At 39.2% G+C, this 27499-nt stretch overlaps 1 protein-coding gene and 1 pseudogene across 1 annotated transcript; one reads left to right on the forward strand and one right to left on the reverse strand.

Moving 5' to 3' along the window:
* LOC117596457 (zinc finger protein 850-like) overlaps positions 1-27499 on the forward strand; it is a 44908-nt pseudogene that overhangs the window by 8745 nt on the left and 8664 nt on the right.
* LOC117596456 (NLR family CARD domain-containing protein 3-like) lies at positions 842-26431 on the reverse strand. The gene is made up of 13 exons (XM_034301740.2): positions 26316-26431; positions 22353-22466; positions 20203-20319; positions 16683-16793; positions 16281-16334; positions 14264-16042; positions 11790-11984; positions 10567-10740; positions 9964-10137; positions 7870-8046; positions 3375-3548; positions 2356-2529; positions 842-2062 (listed from the first exon to the last, which is right to left on the reverse strand). The coding sequence occupies exons 2-13, from the start codon at positions 22403-22405 to the stop codon at positions 2056-2058; spliced, it is 3189 nt and encodes a 1062-aa protein (XP_034157631.2). The 5' UTR covers positions 22406-22466; positions 26316-26431; the 3' UTR covers positions 842-2055.

Here is a 27499-nt window from a genome sequence, read left to right on the forward strand (position 1 = left end):
GTAATAAATGAAACAACGTCAATATTTGGTGTGAAAGTGTTACTGAGCATCTTGCAGAAGCAGCCACAGTTCTTCTGGAGACTTTGTCGACTCGCTTCTTATTTCTGCAGCGAAACCCAGCAGCCTTCATTATGTTTTTATCTGAAAAGTGTCTCTTATGGAATCTGCTGCTTTCTTTACTGACATACAAACATTTTTCTGTAACATTTCATTTTGTGCTGGAAAACTAATGTTTGGAATCTAAAATGTTTTTGTACTGAATCAATAATGTAGAAGTCAGAAAATAAACATCTATAACAAAGTTTGTAGTGAAAAAAAATAGGGTGCCTAAGAATTTTGCACAGTACTGTATATATGTTCCTTTAAGAAGTACGATGTTTATATGACCTGCAAGTGTTAGAATATTTACTGTGGGATCCCTCTCACAATCGTTGATATACAGTGAATGGTGTCATTTCTTTTTAAAAATCTGAAATATTACATTTATAAATCTTCAGATGCTTTGCTTTGACACTCACAATTAAGCTCATGCATATTAATTATCCTTCATGTTTCTCCAACTTGAATAAAGCTTATCTGTGGTACACTGTATGAGATCTTTAGTCAAATTACATTACTACCAGTTCTTTCATCAATAGATTTGGAATGATGTGATTATATGCTGGGCTAAAGTCCACCAAAAGGATTCTAGATACAAACCTGTCATAAAGAATGAGAAATATAATTCATGCAAATGTTTTGGAGTCCTGAATCTAACTGTACTATCATCAAGCTAATAGATGGTGTTTGAGGTACAAAAGGCACATTTAATATAAAGTTAGAGAGTCAGAGATAAACATAGTTGAGCTTTTGTGACCTTTATTCACCAAGAAATCTAATCTTCAATCTTTCTCATGTGTCTTCTAATCCTCACTAAATTGAAGGCCGCAGAAGCATGTCGTCCATGAACGGAATGATGCAAGAGTGACTCTGTGTCTAAATGACCATAGTCATTCTTATCTTAAACAGCATGTAGTGCACTAAGTTATTAAGGATAAATCATAAACTGCCTCCTATTGGATATATTTAGTGCATTACAAACAAGTACAAGACACTATTTTACACTCTGTAGAAAGTTTTAGTTTATACATCTTGGTCTTTTCATCCATTGGTTTGAGACAATAACATATCATTACAAGGATTAAAATGCTGTATTTACATTACACTGTGAAATTACACAGCAGGTTATAAGTGCAGTCAGTGTAACTATTTACAATAACAATATAAGGTTAAAAGAAAAAAGCATGATATGTTGTTTATTAACAAATCAAAAAATTATAGCTTAATTGCCACAGAGTAATCTCCAACATACAAATCTCAAAAACTACTCAAAGTCATTGGCAAATTGCTGTTGTGTAAGAAGAATAAAAAGGGATGTGCTGTTATAGGAAAATAATCAACTTTATGGTCAGCTTTATGGTGGTAACATTAAATCCACTTCACTTCAGGCCGTATGACGCCCCGTCAGAGATTATTGCTTACTTATTACACAGTAAACTATAAGAGCCTGTGCAAGTTATGAAATGATGTAAGTAAAAACTACTCTTATTTTTTGTTTATTCATTTCAAATATATAAATAAATAAATTTCAGAAAGCATTCACATCCAGAAAACGCTGTATACTCTCTGTGCCTCAGTCTCTTTAAAAGACAGACGAGTATCAGGTAAACATTCGGAGTGAACGAGGTGTTGAATGTGCAGGAGGGTGTCTGTGTCTCCAGGGGCTGATTGTAACACTCAGTAACTTCAGGATCACACACCTGAGGTGTTCTGATCAACACTGAGTCTCCATTCCAGCTGTTCTGAGTTCAGTCCTAATGTCTGCATCCTGTACAGTCTCAGTGTAGAATTGTGTGCAGTCTGATTCACCGTGCAAGATGAACACACACTTCTCACTTCTGAGTCTATTTAATGTGTTAGAACTAAATGACTGATGTGTCTGTAAACATGTTCTCTATTCTCCAACACGGAAACCCAGTCACACCAGAGTCTTCATCAGTCACACACAGATGTTCATCACCAACTGAATATAAAAGAAAAAAAATTAATCTTGTAAAAAGCATCATCTTGTTCAGACAAAAGCAGCAGCAGGAACTGAGAGAGAGCAGGGTGTCACAAGAAGACGAGATGTTCATTTACAATCACTCTCATGCACTAAACCGTGACATTTTGTAGACTCTGTCTGACTCGCTGTCTTCTGCCTTCATACATATTTCAAATCAATTTACTGAATTAGAAACAGCATTAATTCCTAACCTGCTAATCTAACATTTACTGGCACTAAAGAGAAATTTACAGAATAAAGTTATTACTCACAACACTTTCTCTAGTTTGTAATGTTCATCATCCTGAAGAGCAGAGAGCAGCTTCCTTCCTGAGTCTCCTAGTTTATTCCCCTTCAGCTCCAGTTCTCTCAGTTGTGAGGGGTTTGATCTCAGAGCTGAAGCCAGAGCAGCACAGCCTTCATCTGAGATACCACAACCACACAACCTGCAGAGAGACACAACGACACACACTTCACTCTCCAAGTTCTAGTTCTAGCTCAAGATGCAACATAAAGGAAAGGTGACACAGCTGGGTAAACTAAAGCAGACATTTATTAGCACAAAAAACTGGGATAAAAGAGTCATAACATCAATAATCAATGATATCAGTCAGTCACGAACACAAATGTATGAACATGAAGTGTGTAATTGCAAAAGGACAAAATAAACAGTAACTAAAACTAAAATGACGAAATGGCAAAAATGCCTTAGCAGCAGCCCTGACTAGTGGAAGCAGTGCGGTTAAATTAGCCATCGCAACAAGGCTCAGGGTCGCACAAGCCACATCCCAATCACATCAACCACCCTTAAAAGAGAAAAAGAATAGAAAACACACAGATAGCACTAACTGGGTCATAACAATGAACATTTACATTCTGTAAGTCTTTATGAAACTTTTGGTGGTCAGTGAAAGACTGATTCCAGAAGAGGAATAGATTACGAAATTGCATGTATATGTGTGTGTGTGTGTGTGTGTGTGTGAGTGAGTGTAAGAGAGAGAGAGAGAGAGAAAGAGAGAGACACACACACTACATGACAAAATATAGAAAAATCATTTCCATTTAGTTGCTGCTTTTAAGCCCCACAGCTCAAACACAGTGCATTTAGTTTTTGTGGCCCAGGTGCATTTTGTGTGATTAGATCCAGCTTTAGTAAGTTTCTTTAGTAGTTTCAGACACGTGCATCAAGACCCTAATACCTCTGCTTCAGTATATTACTCAGTCTCTATTCTAGTAGAGAATGTGTCTTACTGAGGAGCAGGTCATGTGAATCTCAGAGAGATGATCTTACCTCAGTGTCTCCAGTTTGCAGTAAGGATTCTCCAGTACAGCAGAGAGACGCTTCACTCCTGAGTCTCCTAGATTATTCTCAGACAGATGCAGTTCTCTCAGTTGTGAGGGGTTTGATCTCAGAGCTGAAGCCAGAGCAGCACAGCCTTCATCTGAAATACCACAATCCCACAACCTGCAGAGAGACACAATGACACACACTTCACTCTCTCAGTTTAGAAAGACAGAAATGATTTTCACTGATTTTCTATTTTAGAATAGAATAGAAGTCTTTATTTGTCACATATACATTTCAGTGTATATGTGAAATTCTTTCCTTTGAATATCCCAGGGGTCATCCCACAGCGTCAGCCATGATACGGTGCCCCTGGAGCAGAGAGGGTTACACATCCAACAGTGGCTGCATGGTGGTGCTTGAAGCCCTGACCTCCTGATCCATAACCCAGACCCTTTCCCTCTTGGTTTCATACTTGCTTTCAAAATGATTTGTTTGTAAAATGATTTTATTAATCAGAATGACATGATGATTTAATATCACCTGTTTATTCTAATTAAAAATGTAATTAAAAATGATAATACTGAGTGTTATAGTGTTATTTAGTTTCCCTCATCTGATGTGTGTGATATTAAACTATCAGCAGCTGAAGCTGAACAGAGAACAGCAGACTGAACATGAACTTTAAGAGTGAGAGAGAGAGAGAGAGAGAGAGAGAGAGAATCTCAGATGGTTCTCTACTAGACTTATGCACTATACATTTATATAACATTTATATAACAATATATATTTATATTATTGGAGAATCAAGGATCAGAATCAGTTGTGAATGTGATGTGAGGAACTACAAACACAATCATGAATTAAAATTAATTTAAAATAGAAAAATATATAAATCAAGTATAAAGCATTCATTTAAAGGTGAATTAATGTCTAAATCAGATTACTCACTGATAATTTATTGCTAAATGAAGCCTTAATGAAATCTGAAATCCTCATTTCCTTCTGCTTTTAATAATGTGTCTCTCAACAATAATTGAGATTCCTGAATTATAAAATTGATGGAGTGTAAAAAGGCTACAAACTGGGTTCATCGGATTATACAGGTTCTTTTTCTTTTGGCTGCTCCTGTTAGGAGTCGCCACAGCGGATCATCCGTCTTCATCTCTTTCTGTCCTCTGCATCTTCCTCTGTCACACCAACCACCGGCATGTCCTCCCTCACCACATCCATAAACCTCCTCCTTGGTTTTCCTTTTCTCCTCCTGCTTGGCGGTTCCATCCTCAGCATTTTTCTCCCAATATACCCTGCATCCCTCCTCTGCACATCCCCAAACCAACTCAGTCTCACCTCTCTAACTTTGTCTTCAAACCTTCCTATCTGCACTGTCCCTCTAATATACTCATTGCTAATCCTGTCCATCCTCGTCACTCCCAACGAAAATCGTAGCATCTTCAATTCTGCCACTTCCAGCTCCATGTCCTCTCTTTTTGTCAGTGCCACTGCCTCCAAACCAAACAACATAGCTCGTCTCACAACCATCTTGTAAACTTTCCCTTTCATTCTTGCAAATACCCTTCTATCACAAATCACTCCTGCCACTCTTCTCCACCCACTCCACCCTGCTTGCACTCTCTTCTTCACTTCTCTACCACACTCTCCATTACTATGGACAGTTGACCCCAAGTCATCCACTTTCACCACCTCTACTCCACCACCCTCCCTCTCATTTATGCTCCTTTATTCCGTCTTGCTCCTAGAGAAATTTCTTTTGCCTTCTCTGCAGTGCGTACCTCCACCTCTCCAGGCTCATATCAACCTGTTCCCTACCCTCACTACAGATCAAAATATCATCTGCAAACATCATGGTCCATGGGGACTCCTGTCTGATCTCATCTGTCAACCTGCCTATCACCACTGCAAACAAGAAAGGGCTAAGAGCTGATCCTTGATGCAACCCCACCTCCACTTTGAACCAGTCCATCATTCCTACCTTTGTCACGCTGCCCTCATACATATCTTGCTCCACCCTCACATACTTCTCTGCCACTCCCAACTTCCTCATACAGTACCACAACTCTCAATGTCCAAGTACCAACTCTCAACTCTCAGTACCACAACTCTCAACACGCAATGCAACTCCTTCTGGCCTTCTCTATACTTCTCCATCAACATTCTCAAAGCAAACATCACATCTGTAGTGCTCTTTCCTGGCATGAACCCATATTGCTGTTCACAGATCATCACCTCTCCTCTCAGCCTAGCTCCCACTACTCATTCCCATAACTTCATAGTGTGGCTGATCAACTTTATGCCTCTGTAGTTACTGCAGTTCTGCACAACTCCCTTATTCTTAAATGTTGGTACCGGTACACTTCTCCACTCCTCAGGCATCCTCTCACTTTCCAAGATTTTGTTAAACAATCTGGTTAAAACTCCACTGCCATCTCTCCTAAACATCTCCATGCCTCCACTGGTATGTCATCTGGACCAACCGCCTTTCCACTCTTCATCCTCTTCATAGCTGTCCTCACTTCAGCCTTACTAATCCCTCACACTCCCTGACTCACTATCCCCACATCATCCAACTTTCTCTCTCTCATTTTCTTTATTTCTTTATCACCCTAACCTGCAGCACATCCATCCCTGCACAGTCCCTCTGTCTGGCCAATTGGTACAAGTCCTTTTCTCCTTCCTTAGTGTCCAACTTTTCATACAGCTCACCATACACTTTAGCCTTTGCCTCCTCTCTCTTCACCTTGCGCCTCATCTCCATGTACTCTTGTCTACTTTCTTCATCTCTCTGACTATCCCAATTCTTTTTCGCCAACCGCTTCCACCTTATGCTTTCCTGTACCTCCTCATTCCACCACCAAGTCTCTTTGTCTTCCTTCCTCTGTCCAGATGTCACACCAAGTACCTTCCTCCCTGTCTCCCTCAACACTTCTGCAGTAGTTGCCCAGTCATCCAGCACCTCTTCGCCACCCCCACCATCTTCTCTGAATTTCCCACCACAGTCTTCCTCCTTCAGTTTCCACCATCTGATCCTAGGTTTAGTCCTCACTCTCTTCCTCTTCCTCACCTCCAAAGTCATCCTACAAACCACCATCCAATGCTGTTTAGCTACACCGTCCCCTGACACCACCTTACAGTCTCTGATCTCTTTCAGGTTGCATCACTTACATAGGACGTAGTCCACCTGCATGCACCTTCCTCCACTCTTATGTGTCACCCTGTGCTCCTCCTTCTGCATAAAATATGTATCCACCACTGCCATTTCAATCCTTTTTGCAAAATCTACCACCATCTGCCCTTCCACATTCCTTTCCTTTACACCGTACCTACCCATCACTTCCTCATCACTTCAGTTCCCTTCACCTTCATGTGCATTGAAAGTCTGCTCCAATCACCAATCTTTCTCCACCACTTCATCCAGCTCACTCCAAAAATATTCTTTCTCCTTCATCCCACACCCCACTTGCGGGGCATATGCACTAATGAAGTTTATCATCACCCCTTCAAATTCCAGCTTCCCATTCATCACTCTGTCTGACACTCTTTTCACCTCCAATAGACTCTTAATATACTCTTCCTTCAGGATTACCCCTACACCATTCCTCCTCCCATCCACACCATGGCAGAACAGTTTAAACCCATCTCTGATGCGTCTGGCCTTGCTCCCCTTCTACTTGGCCTCTTGTACACACAGTATGTCTACCTTTCTCCGCTACATCTTATCAGCCAGCTCTCCCTTTACCTGTCATAGTGCCAACATTCAAAGTTCTGACTCCCACCACTACACTCTTACCCTTCCTCCTCTCCCGCTGTCTCTGGACTCGCCTTCCCCCTCTCCTTCTTCTTCTTCTTCGCTCAACATTAGCATGTTGCTGATCAAGAGTGCCGGTGGTGGCCTCGACCGATCCGGCATGGAAATCTAATTCATGATCCGCATATTATTTAATTTGGCACAGGTTTTATGCCTGATGCCCTTCCTGACGCAACCCTCCTCATTTTATCCGGGCTTGGGACTGGCACTTAGATTGCACTGGCTTGTGCAACTCCAGTGGCTGAGTTTTCTACAGGTTAAAGATGTCAAATTCAAAGTAAATAGAAAATGTACACAAGCATGAGATGAAGACAGAGGGCCAGATGTGCTAAGCTTGTTGTGCATTTGAGGGAGGATTTGAGCCCTGTGCATTTGAGCCCTTTCTCCCCTATTACTGACATGCTGACATAAAAGACCTTTATAACACTGAAAATTATTCAAATAGTATGTTCACAATAAGAACATATCGAACAAAAATAGATTTAAACTTCTTTTTCTCCTCCTGGATAATTTTGTCTCTGTGCTCAATCTGTAGCTAGCTGCCTAGCAGCTTTCATTCAGAAACAAAGAATCTGTGACATTCATCAGTGTGCAGTCTGAGTGCTTCAGTCTCACTATTAGAGGATGTGTCTTACGAAGAAGCAGGTCCTGTGACTCTCAGAGAGATGACTTTACCTCAGTATCTCCAGTTTGCAGTGAGGATTCTCCAGTACAGCAGAGAGACACTTCACTCCTGAGTCTCCTAGATTATTATTCTCAGACAGATTCAGTTCTCTCAGGTGTGAGGGGTTTGATATCAGAGCTGAAGCCAGAGCAGCACAGCCTTCATCTGAGATACCACAACACAGCAACCTGCAGAAAGACACAAGGACACACTCTTCATCAACTTTAAAATGGTTTTATTATTTAGAACAGGGGTGTTCAGTCTTATCCACAAAGGGCTGATGTGGGTGCAGGTTTTCATTCCAATCAAGCAGGAGCCACACCTGATGCCACCTGTTTAATCAGTAGATATTGGATTTCAGTGGCCTCAGATATGGCTTCTGCTTGGTTGGAATGAAAACATGCAGGCACACTGGCACTTTCCGTACAATATTGGACACCCCTGTTTTAGAATTACACAAGCATTAAACCACATGTTTATTCTAATTCAGAAAGTAAAAGAAAGAAAATTAAAACAATGTAATTCCTGAGTGTTATATTTATTTATATTTAGTTTTCTCTCACTCTCTCACTTTACAAACATCACATTTTGTGAGTCTTAGAGCACCAGGTATGAAGATAATATTCTTAAGAGCGAGTGTTATCCTATAAATAAATTTGAATTACACCTGTTTTCAGTGTGTGTGTGTGTGTGCGCATTATATACCGATCAGCCATAACATTATGACCACCTGCCTAATATTGTGTTGGTCCCCCTTTTGCTGCCAAAACAGCCCTGACCCGTCGAGGCATGGACTCCACTAGATCCCTGAAGGTGTGCTGTGGTATCTGGCACAAAGACGTTAACAGCAGATCCTTTAAGTCCTGTGAGTTGTGAGGTGGGGCCTCCATGGATCGGACTTGATGGCCAGCAAACCCCACAGATGTTCGACTGGATTGTGATCTGAGGAATGTGAACTCTTTGTCTTGTTCTTTGAACCATTCCTGAACAATTTTTACAGTGTGGCAGGGAGCATTATACTGCTGAAAAAGGTCACTTCCATTAGGGAATACCGTTGCCATGAAGGGGTGTACCTGGTCTGCAACTATGTTTAGATAGGTGGTATGTGTCAAAATAGCATCCACATGAATGCCAGGACCCAAGGTTTCCCAGCAGAACATTGCCCAGAGAATCACACTGCCTCTGCCAGCTTGCGTTCTTCCCATAGTGCATGCTGGTGCCATCTCTTCCCCAGGTAAACGATGCACACGCACCCGGCCGCCCACATGATGTAAAAGAAAATGTGATTTATCGGACCAGGCCATCTTCTTCCATTGCTCCCTGGTCCAGTTCTGATGCTCACCTGTGTATTGTAGGCATTTTGACATTTTGGCAGTGGACAGAGGTCAGCATGGGCACTCTGACAGGTCAGTGGCTACACAGCCCCTTACGCAGCAAGCTGCACTGCACTGTGTGTTCTGACACCTTTCTATCATAGCCAGCTTTAACATTTCAGCAATTTGTACTACAGTAGCTCTTCTGTGGGATCAGACCAGACGGACTAACCTTCACTCCCCACGTGCATTAGTGAGCCTTGGGTGCCCATGACCCTGTCGCTAGTTCACCGGTTGTCCTTCCTTGGACCACTTTTGGTAGGTACTAACCACTGCATACTGGGAACACCCCACAAGGCCTGCCGTTTTAAAGATGATCTGACCCAGTCAGTGGGTTAACTCAGACACTCTTTATTTTTGACAAAATGTGGAATAATACAAGACCATTTCAGGACCTTAGTGAAAGGACTACTGAGGTTTTAATAATGCTTCTCCATTGGGCTGCTTCTGTAACACAGGTCTGATCATAGCGGCTAGAGGGAGATGAATATTGAAGGAATTGACTGAAATAATATTCCGTAACAGAATAAAAACTATTTCAGCTTTAAAAAAAATAAATGAAAGAATTGTTGCTGTGACTTGCAACAATTATTGTATGTGCTTTTTCGGCTCTTTTTTATAATTTTTTACCTTTTCAATCCTATGGCATTAACTTTACTTTCCAAGTTTTAATTTCTATTCCTTTTTATTATTTCCACCATTTCACTGCTGCTTCAAGTCTGATGAACTTACCTCAGTGTCTCCAGTTTACAGTGAGGATTCTCCAGTACAGCAGAGAGACGCTTCACTCCTAGGTCTCCTAGATTATTCCTAGACATATTCAGGTTTTTCAGGTGTGAGGGGTTTGATATCAGAGCTGAAGCCAGAGCAGCACAGCCTTCATCTGAGATACCACAATTAAACAAACTGCAGAGACACAATGACACACACTTCACACTCTCAGTTTATGAACACTTACATTTTGTGAGTCTTAAAACTTTTGGTTCGTCAGTGAAATAGTGGTTCTAGAAGAGGAATTTATTACAAAATTGTGTGTGTGTGTACGCTAGATGAATCATATCTGTGTATTAAGGCATACAGTAGTGAGCATGCACTGTGATCTCGTCTCATACACACCTATTGATCCTGTTCTCTACTTTAGCTATATATAGTTCTCTATTTTACTGTATGAATGGATTTGAGTCAGTGGGTTTACTCAGACACTCTTTATGACAAATGTAGAATAATACAAGACCATTTTAGGACCAGTATTGGTTTAATACTGACATGTTGCAGACGCATTAAGCACCTAAAACTGAGGAGCAGGTCATGTGACTCTCAGAGAGATGATCTTACCTCAGTATCTCCAGTTTGCAGTGAGGATTCTCAAGTCCAGCAGAGAGACACTTCATTCCTGAGTCTCCTAGATTATTATTAGATAGTTCCAGGTCTCTCAGGTGTGAGGGGTTTGATATCAGAGCTGAAGACAGAGCAGCACAGCCTTCATCTGAGACATCACAACACTGCAACCTGCAGAGACACAAGGACACACTCTTCATAATAGATCTCAGTTTAACACTTACTTTAAAAATGATGTGTGTGTGTACGAAATGATTTTATAGTATTCAGAATGACGTGAGCATTTAATATCTGCTTTTTATTCTAATTAACAATTTATTTAAAAATGATAGTACTGGGTGATATATTTAGTTTCTCTCATCTGTTGTGCATGATATTAAACTGTCATCTAACAGAGAACAGCAGACTGACCATGAATGAATACAGAAGAAACACACTGACAATCTCATCACCAAACAGCATGACTGACTGTCTCTTACACACTGCAGTGATTCTCGCATTGGACTGTCTCCCTTCTCTTGAAAAATTACAAGGTATAATTAAAGCTACAAGCAGCATTTTTGGGGGCCACGCACCCAGACTCGGTGAGCCGCACAATCACAGACGTGCTACAATTGTTGCATGAGCAATCACAGAAAGCAGAGCCATAGCTTTAGGCAAAGGGATTCAAGAATGATTTGTAGTTTCACACATTTGCCAGTCCATTACGGGGGAACGATTCTGAATATCAGAATTCCTTTGATAAATTTTGTTTAGACAGGTCTCAAGATGATGTGAGCCATATTTGGTGAAGGTTTGGTGGGGGATTAGCAAAAATGGCAGTTAGATGTAAGCACCTTTTGACCAGTAGATGGCACAGAAACAAAATTTGTTGCATAGCCTCAGGTCATGGAACAGAAGAAGAAGAAGAAGAAGAAGAAGAAGACATAGAATAACAGTAGGGTGTTCTCATACCTTTGGTGCTTGGCCCCCTAATTAGCACTGACCAAAACATTACTGCTGTTATTGAGAGTTATTGACATTAAGAGTACTATAGGTGCAAAAGTATTGTTGGTTTAATTTAATAATAATCAGTCAGGTTTTGTAGAACTTGTAGAACTGTTCAAGTGCATTTTTAAAGCACATGTATCTGATAAGTACATTCCATTATTCCTCTAATGCATAAGTGAATCTGAGGAGAAATAATTATCAAGTTGTGACTCACGGAGAGATGATCTTACCTCAGTGTCTCCACTTTACAGAGGGGATTCTCCAGTACAGCAGAGAGACGATTCACTCCTGTGACTCCTAGATTATTCTGGGACAGATGCATTGTATTCACAGTCAGATGCAGTTCTCGCAGTTTGGAGGTTTCTGATCTGAGCACTGAGTCCAGAGCCATCCAACTTCTCTCTTTAATTGTACCACATCTGATACTGAAGGAAATAAAATAATACATAATGAACTAACACTAATATAGATTATCAAAAAGCTCCTCCAAGCTTTCACTCACTGAGCATTCTTATTTTTATAAATACCAAAATAAAGGAAATAACATAGGCTACAATTTGTGAAAAGATCAACACAACTAAAAAGTTGCAATATATAGTTAGCATATAATTAAATTATAATATTATAAAAAATTAGCTGAATTGATGCCACCACTTGAATAAAACCTTTACCAAATCATAATAACAAGAAAGTATATTGTATTTTTTATATGACACATGTCTGCTTAACTGCATGTTAAATATAAAAAAAAATTACAGTCAGGTCCATAAGTATTTGGACAGTGACACAATTTTGGTAATTTTGACTCTGTACACCACCACGATGGATTTGAAATGAAGCAATCAAGATGTGATTGAAGTGTAGACTTTCAGCTTTAATTCAAGGGGTTTAACAAAAATATTATAGTCACATCATCAATAAACACCAGTGACCCAGTTCCATTGGCAGCTGTACATGCCCATGCCATAACACTTCCTCCACCTTGTTTGACAGGTGATGTGGTATGCTTTGGATCACAAGCCCTTCCTTTCCTTCTCCATACTCTTCTCCTTCCATCATTCTGGTACAAGTTAATCTTGAATCAGAACTGGTCAGGCTTTTTTTTTTTTTTTTTTTAGCAAAGTCTAATCTGTTCTTGAGTGTTACCAGGAGTTTGCATCTTCAGGTAAACTGTCTGTATTTACATTCATGACGGCATCTCTTGAATGTAGACCTTGACAATAATACGCCTACCTCCTCCAGAGTGTTCTTGACTTGGCTAGATGTTGTGAAGGGGTTTTTATTCACCAAGAAAAGAATTCTGCGATCATCCACTATAGCTGTCTTCCGTGGTCTTCCAGGCCTTTTGGTGTTGCTGAGCTCGCCAGTGCATTCCTTCTTTTTAAGAATGTATCAAATTGTTGATTTGGCCACTCCTAAAGTTTCTGCTATCTCTCTGATAGGTCTGTTTTGTTTTTTCAGACCAATGACGGCAACTTCAGCTACCAAATGCAAGTCAACACTTGGAATCAACTCCAGACCTTTTATCTCCTTAATTTGTCATGAAATAAGGAGGAAACAGGCCATGAAACTGCTTATCAGTCAATTGTCCAATTAATTTTGAGCCAGTGAAAATGGAGGGACTCTGTAAAAATGGCTGTATTTCTTAAACAATACTTTTGTTAGACCCCTTTAATTAAAGCTGAAAGTTTACACTTCAATCACATCTTGATTGCTTTATTTCAAATCCATTGTGGTGGTGTACAGAGACAAAATTACAAACATTGTGTCACTGTCCAAATACTTATGGACCTGACTGTAATGTGGAGAGATCCAAAGAAAAAACTGTTCAAAATACAAAGGGAAAATAAAGAATTGTACATGAGTATTACATTCATAAGGTCTATGTAAATTCAAGAAACTTCTTCAGTAAATATACTGAGTCATAAGTTTGAGATATAAATGTTTTCTCCTCAAATGACAGCGATTGGCTTCCACATATTTTATACCTGTCCTTTAGTCCTATTCATTTGCTCATGCAATCATTATTCCCTAAATCATTTGCTGACTTGGTCTGTCATGTTGTTGACTGTATTCTGCCTTTTGGCCACCAGATGGTGACTCTGAAGAATTTCTATTAGGCCTATCACCTAGTTAATGAGTCTCACCCATTTCTTGTTTAGCCTGTGTATTTAAGTTGCCCTTCCTGTGTTAGTCTTTGCCTGGGTCCTTGCTGTATGTAAGTCTCTGCCTTGCTTTCTTGGATTACTGTACCCTTTGTGGATCATTGAAGTTTTTGTGAGTTTTAGTATCTTTAGAGATTTGTATTTTTGGAGGATTGTGACTAGGAATTTTAGTGTTGGACTTTTTTGGTTCTCATTGCTTTGATTCGCTGCCATCAAATGAAGAGCCTTACTGAGAAACTTTGTAACTTTTTGTGAACTCCTTTGATAAAACTATTTAACCGTACTCCTGTGTCAGCCTCTCCTTTTGGGTCTTCACCCTGTATGTAGCTCAATCAGTAGAGCATTGGACTTAAAATCTGGAGACTGGGCTTTGATACCTGCTCTGAATGTGAGCGTCTGATTACATTTATCTGTTCTCATTAACACCAACCCTGTATGACCCGAAGGGTCAAAACATCACAAATTGCATGTTGTAAAAGTTTTTTCTCTTGTTCCTCTAAAAGTGCAAGAGTATAACAGTGATATTCAGCTCTACTTACATTGCTTTTCTGGATTCTGCAACCACAGGCATCACCTTCACAAGAACCCAGTCTGATACGTTGTCTGTACTGGTATATTTACTCAGGTCAAATTCTTCCAGCTCCTGCGCTGATGTCAGTAACACAAACACCAGAGCAGACCACTGTGAAGGAGAGAGTTCACTTTGTTTTCCAGACTTCAGGTAGTGTTGGATTTCCTCCACTAGAGAATTGTCACCCAGTTCATTCAGACAGTGGAACAGATTGATGGACTTCTCTGCAGGAAGGTCTCTACTGATCTCCTTCTTAATGTACTGAACTGTTTCCTCTTTGCTCTGGGAGCTACTTCCTGTCTGTGTTACAAAAGCATGTAAGAGACTCTGATTGGACTCCAGTGAGAGACCCAGAAGAAAGCGAAGGAAAAGATCCAGATGTCCAGTCTGACTTTTTAAGGCCTGATCTACAGCACTCTTGTGGACATCTGAGATTGTAATATCTTTCATTTCCAGTTTTGAAGGCTGACTCTCTGTCAGAACATTTCTCTTTTCCATCATGAATGTCAGATCCACATACAGAGCTGCGAGATGCTCCTGAACACTCAGATGAACAAAGCAGTACACTTTACTCTGGTGAAGCCCAAACTCCTCTCTGAAGATCTGTGTACACACACCAGAGTACACTGCTGCTTCTGTCACATCAATGCCACACTCTTTCAGGTCTTCCTCATAGAAAATCAAGTTGCCTTTCTTCAGCTGCTGAAAAGCCAGTTGTCCCAGTTTCAGAACCATTTCTTCATAACTCCCCTGCTTCTTTGAGTACTTTCCTCTTATGATTGTCTGAATGATGAGGAAGTGGGTGTACATTTGAGTCAGAGTCTTGGGGATCTCTCCACTCTCTGCTTTGCCCAACATTCTCTCTAGAACAGTGGCTGAAATACAGCAGAAGACTGGGATGTGGCACATGATGTAGAGGCTTCTTAATGACTTCAGGTGTGTGATGATGTTATTGGCCAGGTTCTGATCACTGATCCTCTTGCTGAAATATTCTTCCTTCTGTGGGTCAGTGAACCCTCGTACCTCTGTGACTCGATCGACACACTCAGAGGGGATTTGAACAGCTGCTGCTGGTCGGGAAGTGATCCAGATGAGAGCAGAGGGAAGCAAATTCCCTTTGATCAGGTTTCTCAGCACCACATGCACTGGTGCTGATTCAGTTACATCACACACTCTCACTGTGTTCTGGAAATCTAGAGGGAACCGACACTCATCCATTCCATCAAAAATAAACAGAACTTTTTCTAAACTAGAAATGTCCATTTCTTTTGTCTCCTTAAAACAGACATGAATTAGCTCCATCAGACTCAGTTTTTGGTCCTTCATCAAATTCAGCTCTCTGAAAGGAAGTGGAAATATGAGGTGGACGTCCTGATTTTCTTTCCCTTCAGCCCAGTCCAGAATGAACTTCTGCACAGTGACTGTTTTTCCGATGCCAGCAACTCCCTTTGTCAGAACAGTCCTGATGGGGTTGTCTTCTTCAGATAAGGGCTTAAAGATGTCATTGCATTTGATTGGTGTTTCCTCTGTTGTTTTTCTCCTGGATGCTGCCTCCATCTGTCTCACCTCATGTTCATTATTGATGTCTCCACTGTCTCCCTCTGTGATGTAGAGCTCTGTGTAGATCTCATTCAGGAGTATTGGGTTCCCCTGGTTTATCATCACTCCATTCAACCACTCAAACTTCTTCAACAGACTTATTTTAAAATATCCCTTTAATTCATTTACAGCAGTTTCTGGGTTGTGCCTGTGATATGGTGAAGTAAGAAGACATGGTGAGACATGGGTCCAATTATTGGACTTTATCAATTTTTTTTCCTCACTGGTTACTAGAGGTCAATTTTTATGATGTTCCCACTATGTTTTTTTTTTTATTTCACTGTATGTTTTCTGTAATCTAATCACTCTGTATGAAATGACAGGAGAGAGAGGTTTATAATACCAGCATGTCAGTGTTATAGTTACAATGTCAGTTTCGATCTTACCCTGTGTCTGTGACAATGTTCTTTTCTGTTACAGCTTCTGCCTCCTGCAGATCACTGTGGACAAAATTGTAGCTGTTAAAGATGATAATGTTCATGACTTAAATAAAATTTGAAATTTCGCCTTAATGTTGCTACATTTTCATTTGCTGTCTTGACTCCCAGCCACAGATGGCTGTCATGGGGATTCCAGCTTGCGATCACTGGGTGATAGGGTGAACGCTTTTCTGTTGCTGGACTAAGCATAATGTGGCCCATTACCTAAAAAAGTGCCTGACACCCCTGCTCTAAAGCATCGTAGTTATCACTAAAGACCAAATAAAGTATGCCATAAATATCTAAATTGCTGCTAACGACTGTGTAGCATGGCCTTCAACTGTGACTTTAGCAGTGAGGAGACGTTACCTGTGTACAAATGAGGAATCTACATCTTTAAATTCTGAAGGAGGATCCATCGACTCATCACTCTTCATAGAGACGCAGCTGGGTGAATCTGATCTCTTTATCTGGATTTGACTGCACAGCACAGGCATAAAACAGTTACTTATACAGTCTTTATTACTGGTATTAATTATTTCACTGTAACATCAAGTTGCTCTGGCCCTGTTTTGAAACTCTGGGATTTCCACTTTCCTTATTTAGTAATTTCCTGTTGTTATTACTACTCCAGGTTTCCATTTCTATTTGCTGTCTTGACTCTGGGCCAAAGATGGCTGTGGTGGGGATTCAAACGTACAATCTCTAGATGACAGAGCAAGTGCTTTTCTGTTGTGCCAGTCAGGAGCCTTTATGTACTTCTGTATTTACACTATTTCCACTAAAACAACCAGTGAAAGTACTGTAGCATCATTATAGCCTAATTAAAGTATAACAACAACTGATAAATATCAAAATGTTGTGATTTACTAATTACTGCAGAATTTGTTTTCTAAAATGTCATATTGTGCATGTTCAGAACTGAAAATGTGTTCATAAATATATTTGTTCTCCTGAACTTTTCCAAGCCATCAGAAGACTGTTGACGACAGGTGGGGGCACATGTGAAATTCCACACAGACATTAACCTGAGCTCAGAATTGAGACCCTGGAGCTGTGAGGCAACAACTTGACTTCTATCAAAACAGCATTTATTCAGTACAATTGTTACACATTTCTGCCAGGCTGCAGATGCTTTCAATATCTTTGTGTATGTCTTCCAAATTTTTCAGCCCTGCTTCATTTTTTTCTGTCTTGGGTTGAGGAAAATGCTGATTTTTCTATTAATAATTAAAATAATAAATCTATACTGTCAGTTACATGATTTTATTTAAATATTTCTTCTCCTTATTATTAGTAGTAGCAGTAGTAATAATAGTGGTAGTAGTAGTTATTACATATTATTTCCTATAATATTTTATTTTAGCATTGCTTAGCATTTGTTCACACATTACCAGAACAAATATTTACACTCTTTCATCTAAAGCAATGCCACTAGGACTGGTTTGTTCATTTGCGAACTACGGTCCAGATGTGGATTGACCCGAGTACTTGGGAGAAAAAAAAATACTGTAAGAAAACAATATTTTTGTCCCTTAGATCATTGGTCTGCGTATTTGATTTGGTACTGTTTTTAGGCCAGATGCCCTTCTTGACACAACCCTCTCCAATTTTATCCAGGCTTGGGACCGGCACAGAGAGTGCACTGTTGCACAGGCCAGGAATCAAACCCGGGCCACAGCAGTGAGGGCACTGTGGCCTAACCACTACTCCTCCAGGGACCCACTGTAAATAAACAGTAAACATACGAAAAAAAACTGTCTGTATTTCAGTGACGCTACACTTCAACCAGCAGGATTTCTATAACAGATTCTCTGTTGCAGTTAATCCCATCAAATGCATTTATGCATAGGGCTAGAGACATTCACACAGAAAGGGGTGAATGCTAGCCTTCTGCAGTTTTTTTAAAAAATATGAAAAACAGTTGCAATGCAAACAGAATGTTTAAAGACAAATGGACAGAGACGTAGCCTCTGCATTTATTCTCTAGTTTCAAGTTCAAAACTGAAGTGTTTCATCTGTTCCAAGGCTGCTGTATTAGTCAAAGTGACGTGCCAATGACTTCAAATGAACCTGCACACAAAATTCTGTTCTGAAGACAACTAACATACAGTTGCAAGAAAAAAATTGTGAACCCTTTGAAATTACCACGGTTTTTGCATTGATTATTCATAAAAGGTGGTCTGATCTTCATCTAAGTCACAACTATAGACAAACACAATTTGAATAAACTGAGTAGTTTAGCATACTGAGTAATTATTCTCAGTGCAGGTTGGAAAAAGTAGGTGAAACTCTGTGCTAACAACTTCTCCAAAAGCTATCAGGCGTTTCAATTAAGGAGATGAGATTGGAAGTGCGGGTTGTACAGGTGCTTTGCCCTTTAAATAAAGACACACAATGTCTCGTTACTGACAAACCTGTTCTTCTCTTGAACAACTGATTAGTGTGAACCACGCCTCAATCCCATCAACTTTTACAAGACCTTAGAAAATGCATTATAGAGATGCACAATGTTGGAAAAGGCTACAAAAGAAATTCTAAAGACCTGGGTGTTCATCAATCCATGATAGAACAAATTGTCTACAAATAGAGGAAATTCAGGACTGTTGCTACTCTCCCTAGGAATGGACGTCCTGCAAAGATCACATCAATAGCACAACAAGCCGTCCTGCAAGAGGTGAAAAAGAGCCCAAAGGTAACAGCAAAAGACCTGCAGAAAACTCTACAAACTGCAAAACCTTTGTTCATATGCCCGTTATTAGAAAAACACTGAACAGGAATGGTGTTAATGGAAGGACACCACAAAGGAAACCACTATTCTCCAGAAAAAGCATTGTGGCATGTCTCAAGTTTGCCCAAAACCACCTGGATGTTTCAAAATGATTCATGGAAAATATTCTGTGGACAGATGAAGCAAAAGTTGAACTTTTTGGCAAAAATCCACAACTCTGTGTTTGGAGGGAAAAAGGCACTGCACAACAACATCAAAACTCCATTCCAACTGTGAAGCATGGTGCAGGGAGCATCATGGTTTGGAGCTGCTTTGCTGCCTCAGGCCCTGGACACATTGCAATCATTGAGGCAACAATGAATTCAAAGATGTATCGAGACATTTTATAGGAGGACGTCAGGGCAACAGTCCATCACCTCATTCTTAGGAGAGTTTGGGTGATGCAACATGATAACCCAATAACCCAAAGCACATAAGTAAATCAACTAAAGAATGGCTGAAAAAAAGAAGAAAATTCACGTTCTTGAATGGTTAAGTCCTGACCTGAACCCAATCGAGATGCTGTGGAATGACCTGAAGAGGGCTGTTCAATCAAGACAGCAAAAAATACTGATGATCTGAAACGGTTTTGTGGAGGAATGGACCAAAATCGATGATTGAAAACATGTGTGTGTGATCAAAATTCTGGTGATTGGGAGCAAGTAAGCTGCCATGGTTTCTGGGAAGTGTAGTCAGGAGAGGCCATGTTTGTAGTCCACAGTGTATTCTGGGAAGTGGAGTGCATGGTCCTGACAGGAACAATGTCTCTTTCCAAATGAACCATTATGGGGATTTCACAAAAGCAGGTGTGAATACCAATGCAATTACACCTTTTATGGTTTTTATTTGTAAATAATTTTGTATGAACACATTTAAGAGGGGTTGCTGATTTGTGGTTCAGCTAAACTGATTTTTTGGTTTGGCTGACACTGGACTAAGCATAATGTGGCCCTTTACCTAAAATGTGCTTGACACCCTGCTGTAAAGCATCGTAGTATCACAAAAGACCAAATAAAGTATAATATAAATGTCATAAATATCTAAATTGTTGCTAACAACTGTCTAGCATGGCCTGTAACTGTTACTTTAGCAGGGGATTTAACAGTGAGGAGAAGTTACCTGTGTACAGATGAGGAATCTACATCTTTAAGTTCTGGAGGAATATCCTTAGATACATTACTCTTCATGGAGACACAGCTGGCTGTTGGTGAGTCTGATCTCTTCATCTGGATTTCACTGCAACGTACAGATATAAAGAAAACATGTTTTCATATTCATTTTGCTGCACCTTTCCAAGCCAACAGAAGACTGTTGATGGTATGATAACCTCGTTAACATGACATTGCTATGTCCAGCCATTGCAGGCTAGCCCTCCGCTTAGCATTGTTTAACCACTGAGAGGATCCCAAGCCATAAAGATTTTCCAGAGTTACATAATTTAAAAGTGTTTGTTTATCCGAACGCACTCACTGTTTTTTTTACAGCTAATCCATAATCATAAATGGATAATATTTTAGCTCATTTTAATCCGATTCCTTAATAAAATTCTTGATAGAATCTTATAAATATTTTACAAATAAATAAATAAATAAAAATAAATTTTGTTTTTATTATTATTAAAGTTTGATAGTATGTAACCATAGAGCCTACAAGACCCTCTGCAATAAGGCTCTTCAATATTAGAAGTTAGAAGTTACTATTCCAATCTCTTAGACTACAGAAACATCCAATTTTTATAGGTCATCATTTTACTACTACATGCAACAGAAGCTACATTGTGAAAAATCCCATAGCATATAAATTTTGGACAAACATTTTTATTCCCCAATTCAACAACCAGGTTTTTCAAGGGAGGTGTGGGGTGAGATATTTTTCCAATGATATTAATTGTATAAGCAATTATAGAAAGCACATGATTGTGTTTACTTTTATATTTATATATGCTGTAGTCTGAACTCTACAGCTGTGGATTTATGTTTTTTTAAGAATCCATTTTGAAACTTTTGCAATTTCTTGCAGTTTTTGCTGTTAAAAAAAAAGAAAGATAAAGACCTGGTTAGCAACTAGTCTTATGATTGTCAACTTTTTTGCAACAAGTACAACAAAATGAAAATCCATGGATTTTCATTTCAGGGTAAAATGAAAGAATCTACAAAGAATGAATAGAAAGTAAAAAAATATATGTATATTTTAATTACTATTCATTCTTTTTAGACTGGGATAATAGTAAGGCCTGTAATGTATCTGGATTTATATCTATGTGTCTTTTTAATTTATTTACTTTCATTTACTTTATCTTTTCAAATGTATTTAATTTAGATTCATTTAATTTTATTTTTTCATTTAATTTATCTTTTCAAAACCTGTTTGACATAATTATTAAGATTAATAGATTCTACGGTAGTTTATTTGGTTTTACATGTGTTACTCCTTCAGTCAAAAAGTTGCTGAATTTTAATTATTTTTCTTTTTAAAAAAAATTATAATAAAAAACAAGTTTTTAAAATCTATTTGCTGTAGCTGGAATAATAGACTGTATGTTAGTGCATTTGGTTTTATATTGTGTAACTCATACAATCAAAAAGTTATTGAATTTAATTATTTTTCATTAAAAAATCTTTATTTTTAAAATCAAGTTGTGTCTGATGGGACGAATGGAGTATAATATACTGTGAATCATAAAATTAGTTGAGTTTCATTTCTATTTGTTTGCAGAAAAAAAATGTAGCAATAGAAAACACTTGCTTTCAAAATGATTTTGCTGTAATTGCTAAGACTAACCCGGGGCTTTATGTGGCACAATGCATTTATATGTGTAATAACTCATTTTTAAAAGTATATCATTAAAAATCTTTAATAAAATACATGCTATAGAAAATAAATAACATTTACTACTGTATATTCTGGCTTAAACATGGATAGTTGAATGTCAATGTCACTGTGTAACAGTGACTCATCTGTTGAGTCATTTCTGCTGCTCGAGTAATCCATTCACTTCCTCGCAATAATTTACTTGCAAAGCAAAGGCATTGTTTATTAGCAGTAGGCAGATAGCTATCTCGTTTCCATTATCTTATGAGCACTGCCCCCTCCTAACACATTCCCCTCCCACACAACAAACATCCAGCATATCTGATGTCATTTCTGGTATCCTCCATGATACATAATCAGAAGGGGGTTTCTCCAGCATTCAAACAGGAAAATCTCACTACAGAGCCCTCTGAACAGTGAACAGTTCAAGACTAAAATACAAGAATATGGTCAGTTACCTCTTTACTGAGGACAGGGCTCCATTATCTGTGTCCAGATCAGACGTCTCCATCTTTATGATTAGTAAAGTATCCTGAACAGTCTGATCTCTTCTGCTAGAACGGATTACACTCCTAGAAAACACAAAAACAAAAGTGCAGTTAAAGTTCATTTTCACTTCTTTGACCTAAGGGAAAATGTCGCTCTCTTGCCAATACAAAATTCTGTGTTTCTGTGCTGAGCCTACACACCACGACCGACCTCTCACATTCAGACCACCAAATCATTCATTTATTCTTCAGTAACCACTTTATCCTAATCGGGGTCACCGTGGATCCAGAACCAATCCCACGAACACACACAACATAAAAATGAAACGCTAAATATTATTAACAGTGTGCACAAATCTAACTGAACACAGACACAGTGAAAGAGAGGTAAAGATTTACAGAAAGGTAGATACTGGACCTCGTTTATCAATATTTTAGTAAAGTTGTATGTAACTCAACCGGAACAAAAAAAAATGTCTGAATGGATTTACAAAAATTTTTGAAACGCAGCTTTACTTCGTACTTGTGTACTCAGCTCAAATGAGAGGCCAATGGGGTGGCCTCTTCAGACCAACTCACTCCAGAGGCCGACGTGGCAGCCTTCCCAGCTCAGCTCACACGAGAGACTGACGGGATGGCCTCTCTGGACCAGCTCATGCCTCGCAAGCCTTGCCTGAGGCTGATGGGGCCTTGCGCATCCAGACCTCTTCGCCTCTTGACTCTGGCGGGGACAGTGTGGCCCCTTCTGCCTGCCCCAATGAGGAGGTGGTTCTTGCCTGCTGCCCAGGGTTTTTTCCTGCATTTGGTCGTCGCCAGCTTGTGGACCCCAACCAGTCCATGGATGTTTTGCCTGGAGGTCCTGGATCCCCTCGAAACCTGAGTAGGTGCTTTGGGAACCACTTCTCAAAGAGGGGGGGTTCTGTCAGGTCAGCACCGAAAGCCACACAGAACTACATTTCCCATCAGCCCCTGCATTTTTCACTAATTATGTGAACCTGAATCATGTTGTAATCTAATCAGCACTGGTATTTAAGTTCTGTCTTTGGTAGCACATATTGTCTGGCTTTGTCACCTTCACTTTGTGTTTCATGTATGTTTCCATCTTTACCAAGGTACTGTTCATGTTCTAGAGTTTGTTTCTATGTATTTCATCTATTAAATGTTTATCTGCACTTGCATTTGTGCCTCAAAGCTTTCACATTTATGTGTCAGGAATTTTCAAATGCAAGAGTAAGGGCAAGGATTTTCAGCTAAATTAATAATTAAATAAATAAATAAAGTGAGTAAAGTAAGTCAGAATTAAGAAAAGTATGCTGTAGAAAAGTTATTTCTAACACACACTCTTCAGATATCGGGTGATATGAACTGTATAAAACACACAGGACTTGGGAGATTGTTCAGGATCCACACGCAAAGTTTAACACACAATCCAAAATGTCGAGAGTCAAGAAACAGACAAAATGTCAATCACAGTCAGACACAGATCATCAAACAAACAGAAATGATCCAAAACAATAATCTAAAAACTGGGCAAGAGTCTAGAACATGGAACATCTACAACAGAGAGATGATGATCAGAAATGAAACATGTTAACGTTGGCAAGACTTCACAAAGACTATTGAGAAACTATGAGGACTCAGGAATTGAAAAGAATGTTGTGAGTTTAGCTGAATTAGAATTCTTACAGTTCAGGGGAGAGGAACTCTGCAATTATGGACATGTCCCGGGTGTGCATTACAATGCAATATGAGTAAGACGTGGGCAAAGTACAAATACAATTCATTTTATTGCCACACAATGAGGCTGAGCCTAGAACTGACCAGTTGATGCAACCCCAGATCACTGTCTCCAGAGGCTTGTACAGTAGGCACTATGCATGATGGGTGAATCACTTCATGCATTTCCCTTCTTACCCTGACACGACCATTGCTTTGGAATAGGGTAAATCTGATTTTATCAGACCACATGACCTTTTTCCATTGCTCTACAGTCCAGTCTTTATGCTCCAGAGCAAAGTGAAGTCATTTTTTCTGATTAGTTTCACTAACAAATGGCTTTCTTGTGGCCACACAGCTGTTTAGTCCCAATCCTGTAAGTTCTCATCACATTGTGCATGTGGAAATGCTCTTACTTTCACTATTAAACATAGCCGTGAGTTCTCCTGTCGATTTTTTTACGTTGTGACATCACCAAGCGTTTTAAAGATCTCCGATCACGATCATTCAAGATTTTTTTCCGACTACATTTCTGCTGTAAAGTTGACGGTTCACCACTATCCTTCCAGGCTTTAATAATGCACTGGACATTTCATAACCCAGTTCCAGTGATTTCAGCAATCTCCTTAGTTGATGGGATACGTAATCTGCCGTGGCTGTTTAAGAAATGAGAAGCTACACACTGCATCAGTTAAGGTTAAAAGAACTGTTGCCAACTGAAACATATTAATCACTGCAGTAATGATCCAATCATAGGCTCTTAAGTATTTGCTTATTTAAACCCAAACAGGGACCTTTTTTTTGGCCAGGCATTGTATTAGATGCTCATAAGTAATCACATCCCTTTGACTTATTTATAGGGTTGTACTTACATACAGCAGTTGGCTTGATTTGATAAATAATTTGATAAATAATTGAGTAATAATAGGTTAAAGTCTTCCATAACATTTTAAATGCACATTGTCCCTGCCAAATAAACTGTCGAACTAAACTTATGTAGACGTCTGTGTTTTACAGATGGCTTACTTGAAAATATGATGAAAAAGAGAAATGGATCATTTTCGCAAGATTCAGACAGTGATAGTCTGCCGGCCATTCCAAATATCCATGCAACTACAAATGGAAATTCCATAGAAATAAAACTGAGTTTTAACTGAATGCAGCATGAGTCTGGTTATTTGGTCCAGTATAAGAAGCAGTATAAATGATGTCTAAAATGAGTCTGCAGTTGACGTATAAGACGTTGAAAAGACGTCCACAATGACCACATTTGAACTAATTTTTAAACTTGTTGGTCCTGTGGACGTCGACCTTGGACTTTTAGAAGACATAAAAAGACGTCATAAAACTTTCATGCTCAGGAAAATGACTTTTCAATGGCAACAAAGGCGTCATTTGGACGTATCATTGCTCAGTGAGAGGAAGCCAGTGGAGGGAGATAAAGCATGCTTTTCAGTTTGTGATGTGACCTAAATCTATAGTAATGAGCCTGAAACAAGTCTGAAACTAGCTGTGACATTTCTTCCTCGGGTTTAACCAAATGCAGAATAATACTGTTCGATTTAGACATAAAACTGTTAAAAAATAACATTTTCCCTCATTGCATCCAGTAACTTTTTGTCTTCTATAGACGTGCTCGTTTTTCACTTAGATGTGAAATCTCAGTTCAGATAGATTGACTCTTAGTTTCTCAGACGCTAGAGGACATGCTGGCATGAGCAAGCATGAACAATCACACCCTGCGTCCTGACGCGCGCGCACATCAGACCTTACACACAGACATGAGACGCATCAGTCTCTTTATTCTGCTCCTCAGACTACACTTATAGTAATCATCAATTACACTGTGCAAAAGAGTTTGCTTCTGTAGTATTTACTACTTACTGTATAGTGTGTTCACCGTGCTGTTAGTTTCCTGTACAGCTTATAGTGAATTATAAAGTCTATGGCGTATTTACTGCATTTATTGACTTTGGTTCCATACTGATAAAGCTATACTGCCCAGTCTTTGGAAGTATTTAATTCAACAGAAAGTGAAGAACTAAGTGAAGAACCTGAATATATACAGTGCTCAAACACAGTTTAATTTCAGTTTATTATTGCAGCACCAGCTGACGCAGTTTTCCTACTTTTTTTTATTATGGGAGGTGTATATAAAATATATAGTCATTAATCTTATAGCTATAATGCTTTTTTTCCATTAAAGAAATCACTTACCTTTAGTGAACAGACCTTGTTATGTGACAGTAACACCACCGTTTCTCCGGGACTTTAAGATTTTTTTTTTTACTTTTGCAAAATCGCCGCAAAATGGCGACTGCGTTAAAGCAGCCGCTCTTCCTGAAGCGCACTGAATGGAGCAGGACGCAGATTGTAGGGGCGTGGCTTTTAGACCAGAATAAACAGAGCAATGAAATTTATGATCTGCAGTGTAAGTCATTTCTGTTGTGAGCTCAGAGCAGGTCTCTGTCACCTGATACTGTGAGAGGGTTTGAGATCGGAAATGTCCCTTTTATTTCAGCAGGAAGATGAAGTAAATATTCTTTATATTTTGGTGTCAGAGACTTCCTCTGAGAAATTAACCATCTATACTTAAAAAAAAAGATTTATGGTTTGATTTTTATTATTATTATTATTATTATTTTATAATAATAACACTTCCTGATCTTTTGTGTTGTGCTTACCATATGTAAGTGCTTCATAAGGAAATGTCTATATAGTACTTAAGCTTACACACAATGCAGCAGAGTTCTTTAAGACACACAACAGTAACTAAGCTACTGTATAGATCAGGGGTCTTTAACAGATTTGAACACTAGAGGGTCCATGGTGGTTCTGAAGATGTTTAGCCAAATGTTTCTTAACCATTTCCATATTGAAAAATATTAGGTATACATATATAAAATGAGTGTTATTATAGACCACGCTTAATGCAGCTCAGTTTTATAAAAATGTTACATGAGGGTCCCTGCTCTGTCACTATCCAGTAGACTGAAAAGGTTTCAAATGCTCGTGTGTTTGTTACAAATGACAGGAATTAATACCAGAGGTGTTACTAGGAGGCATGTGAGATACATGCAGGTGAATGAGCAGGTCCCTGTCCTAGAAAGGATATTTGATGTCACCAGTGACTTGAAGGGAGATTCAGACTCTCAATATAGTTATTGTTTAGGCTGGTTGACATTCTCCACCATCCATCTGACCAAGGATGGAGACGTGAAATCCAGATGTCTGTGTTCGTGTGCTGGCTAGCAAGTGCAGCATCATGCAGACTAGTGGCCAATACATTTCACATCCCAAGGGCTACAGTTTGTGCACAGGAATGCAAAGGCAATTATTTTAGAATACATAACAAGTGGAAATAATTAATAATCCATTTTTTATTTGCACAGAAAATGTAC

Source organism: Pangasianodon hypophthalmus, chromosome 29, assembly GCF_027358585.1.
Source record: "Pangasianodon hypophthalmus isolate fPanHyp1 chromosome 29, fPanHyp1.pri, whole genome shotgun sequence".
NCBI classification, from domain to species: Eukaryota; Metazoa; Chordata; class Actinopteri; order Siluriformes; family Pangasiidae; genus Pangasianodon; species Pangasianodon hypophthalmus.

Bases quoted from the DNA above. Each gene is read 5' to 3' on its own strand.
- LOC117596456 (XM_034301740.2), bottom strand. From the start codon at position 22,405: ATGGAGACGTCTGATCTGGACACAGATAATGGAGCCCTGTCCTCAGTA. The intron at 16,043-16,280 runs GTAAGATCGAAA...ACCATATCACAG, and splicing joins AACATTGTCACAGACACAGG to GCACAACCCAGAAACTGCTG. The intron at 8,047-9,963 runs GTAAGTTCATCA...GTCTTTCTGCAG, and splicing joins TGTAAACTGGAGACACTGAG to GTTGCTGTGTTGTGGTATCT.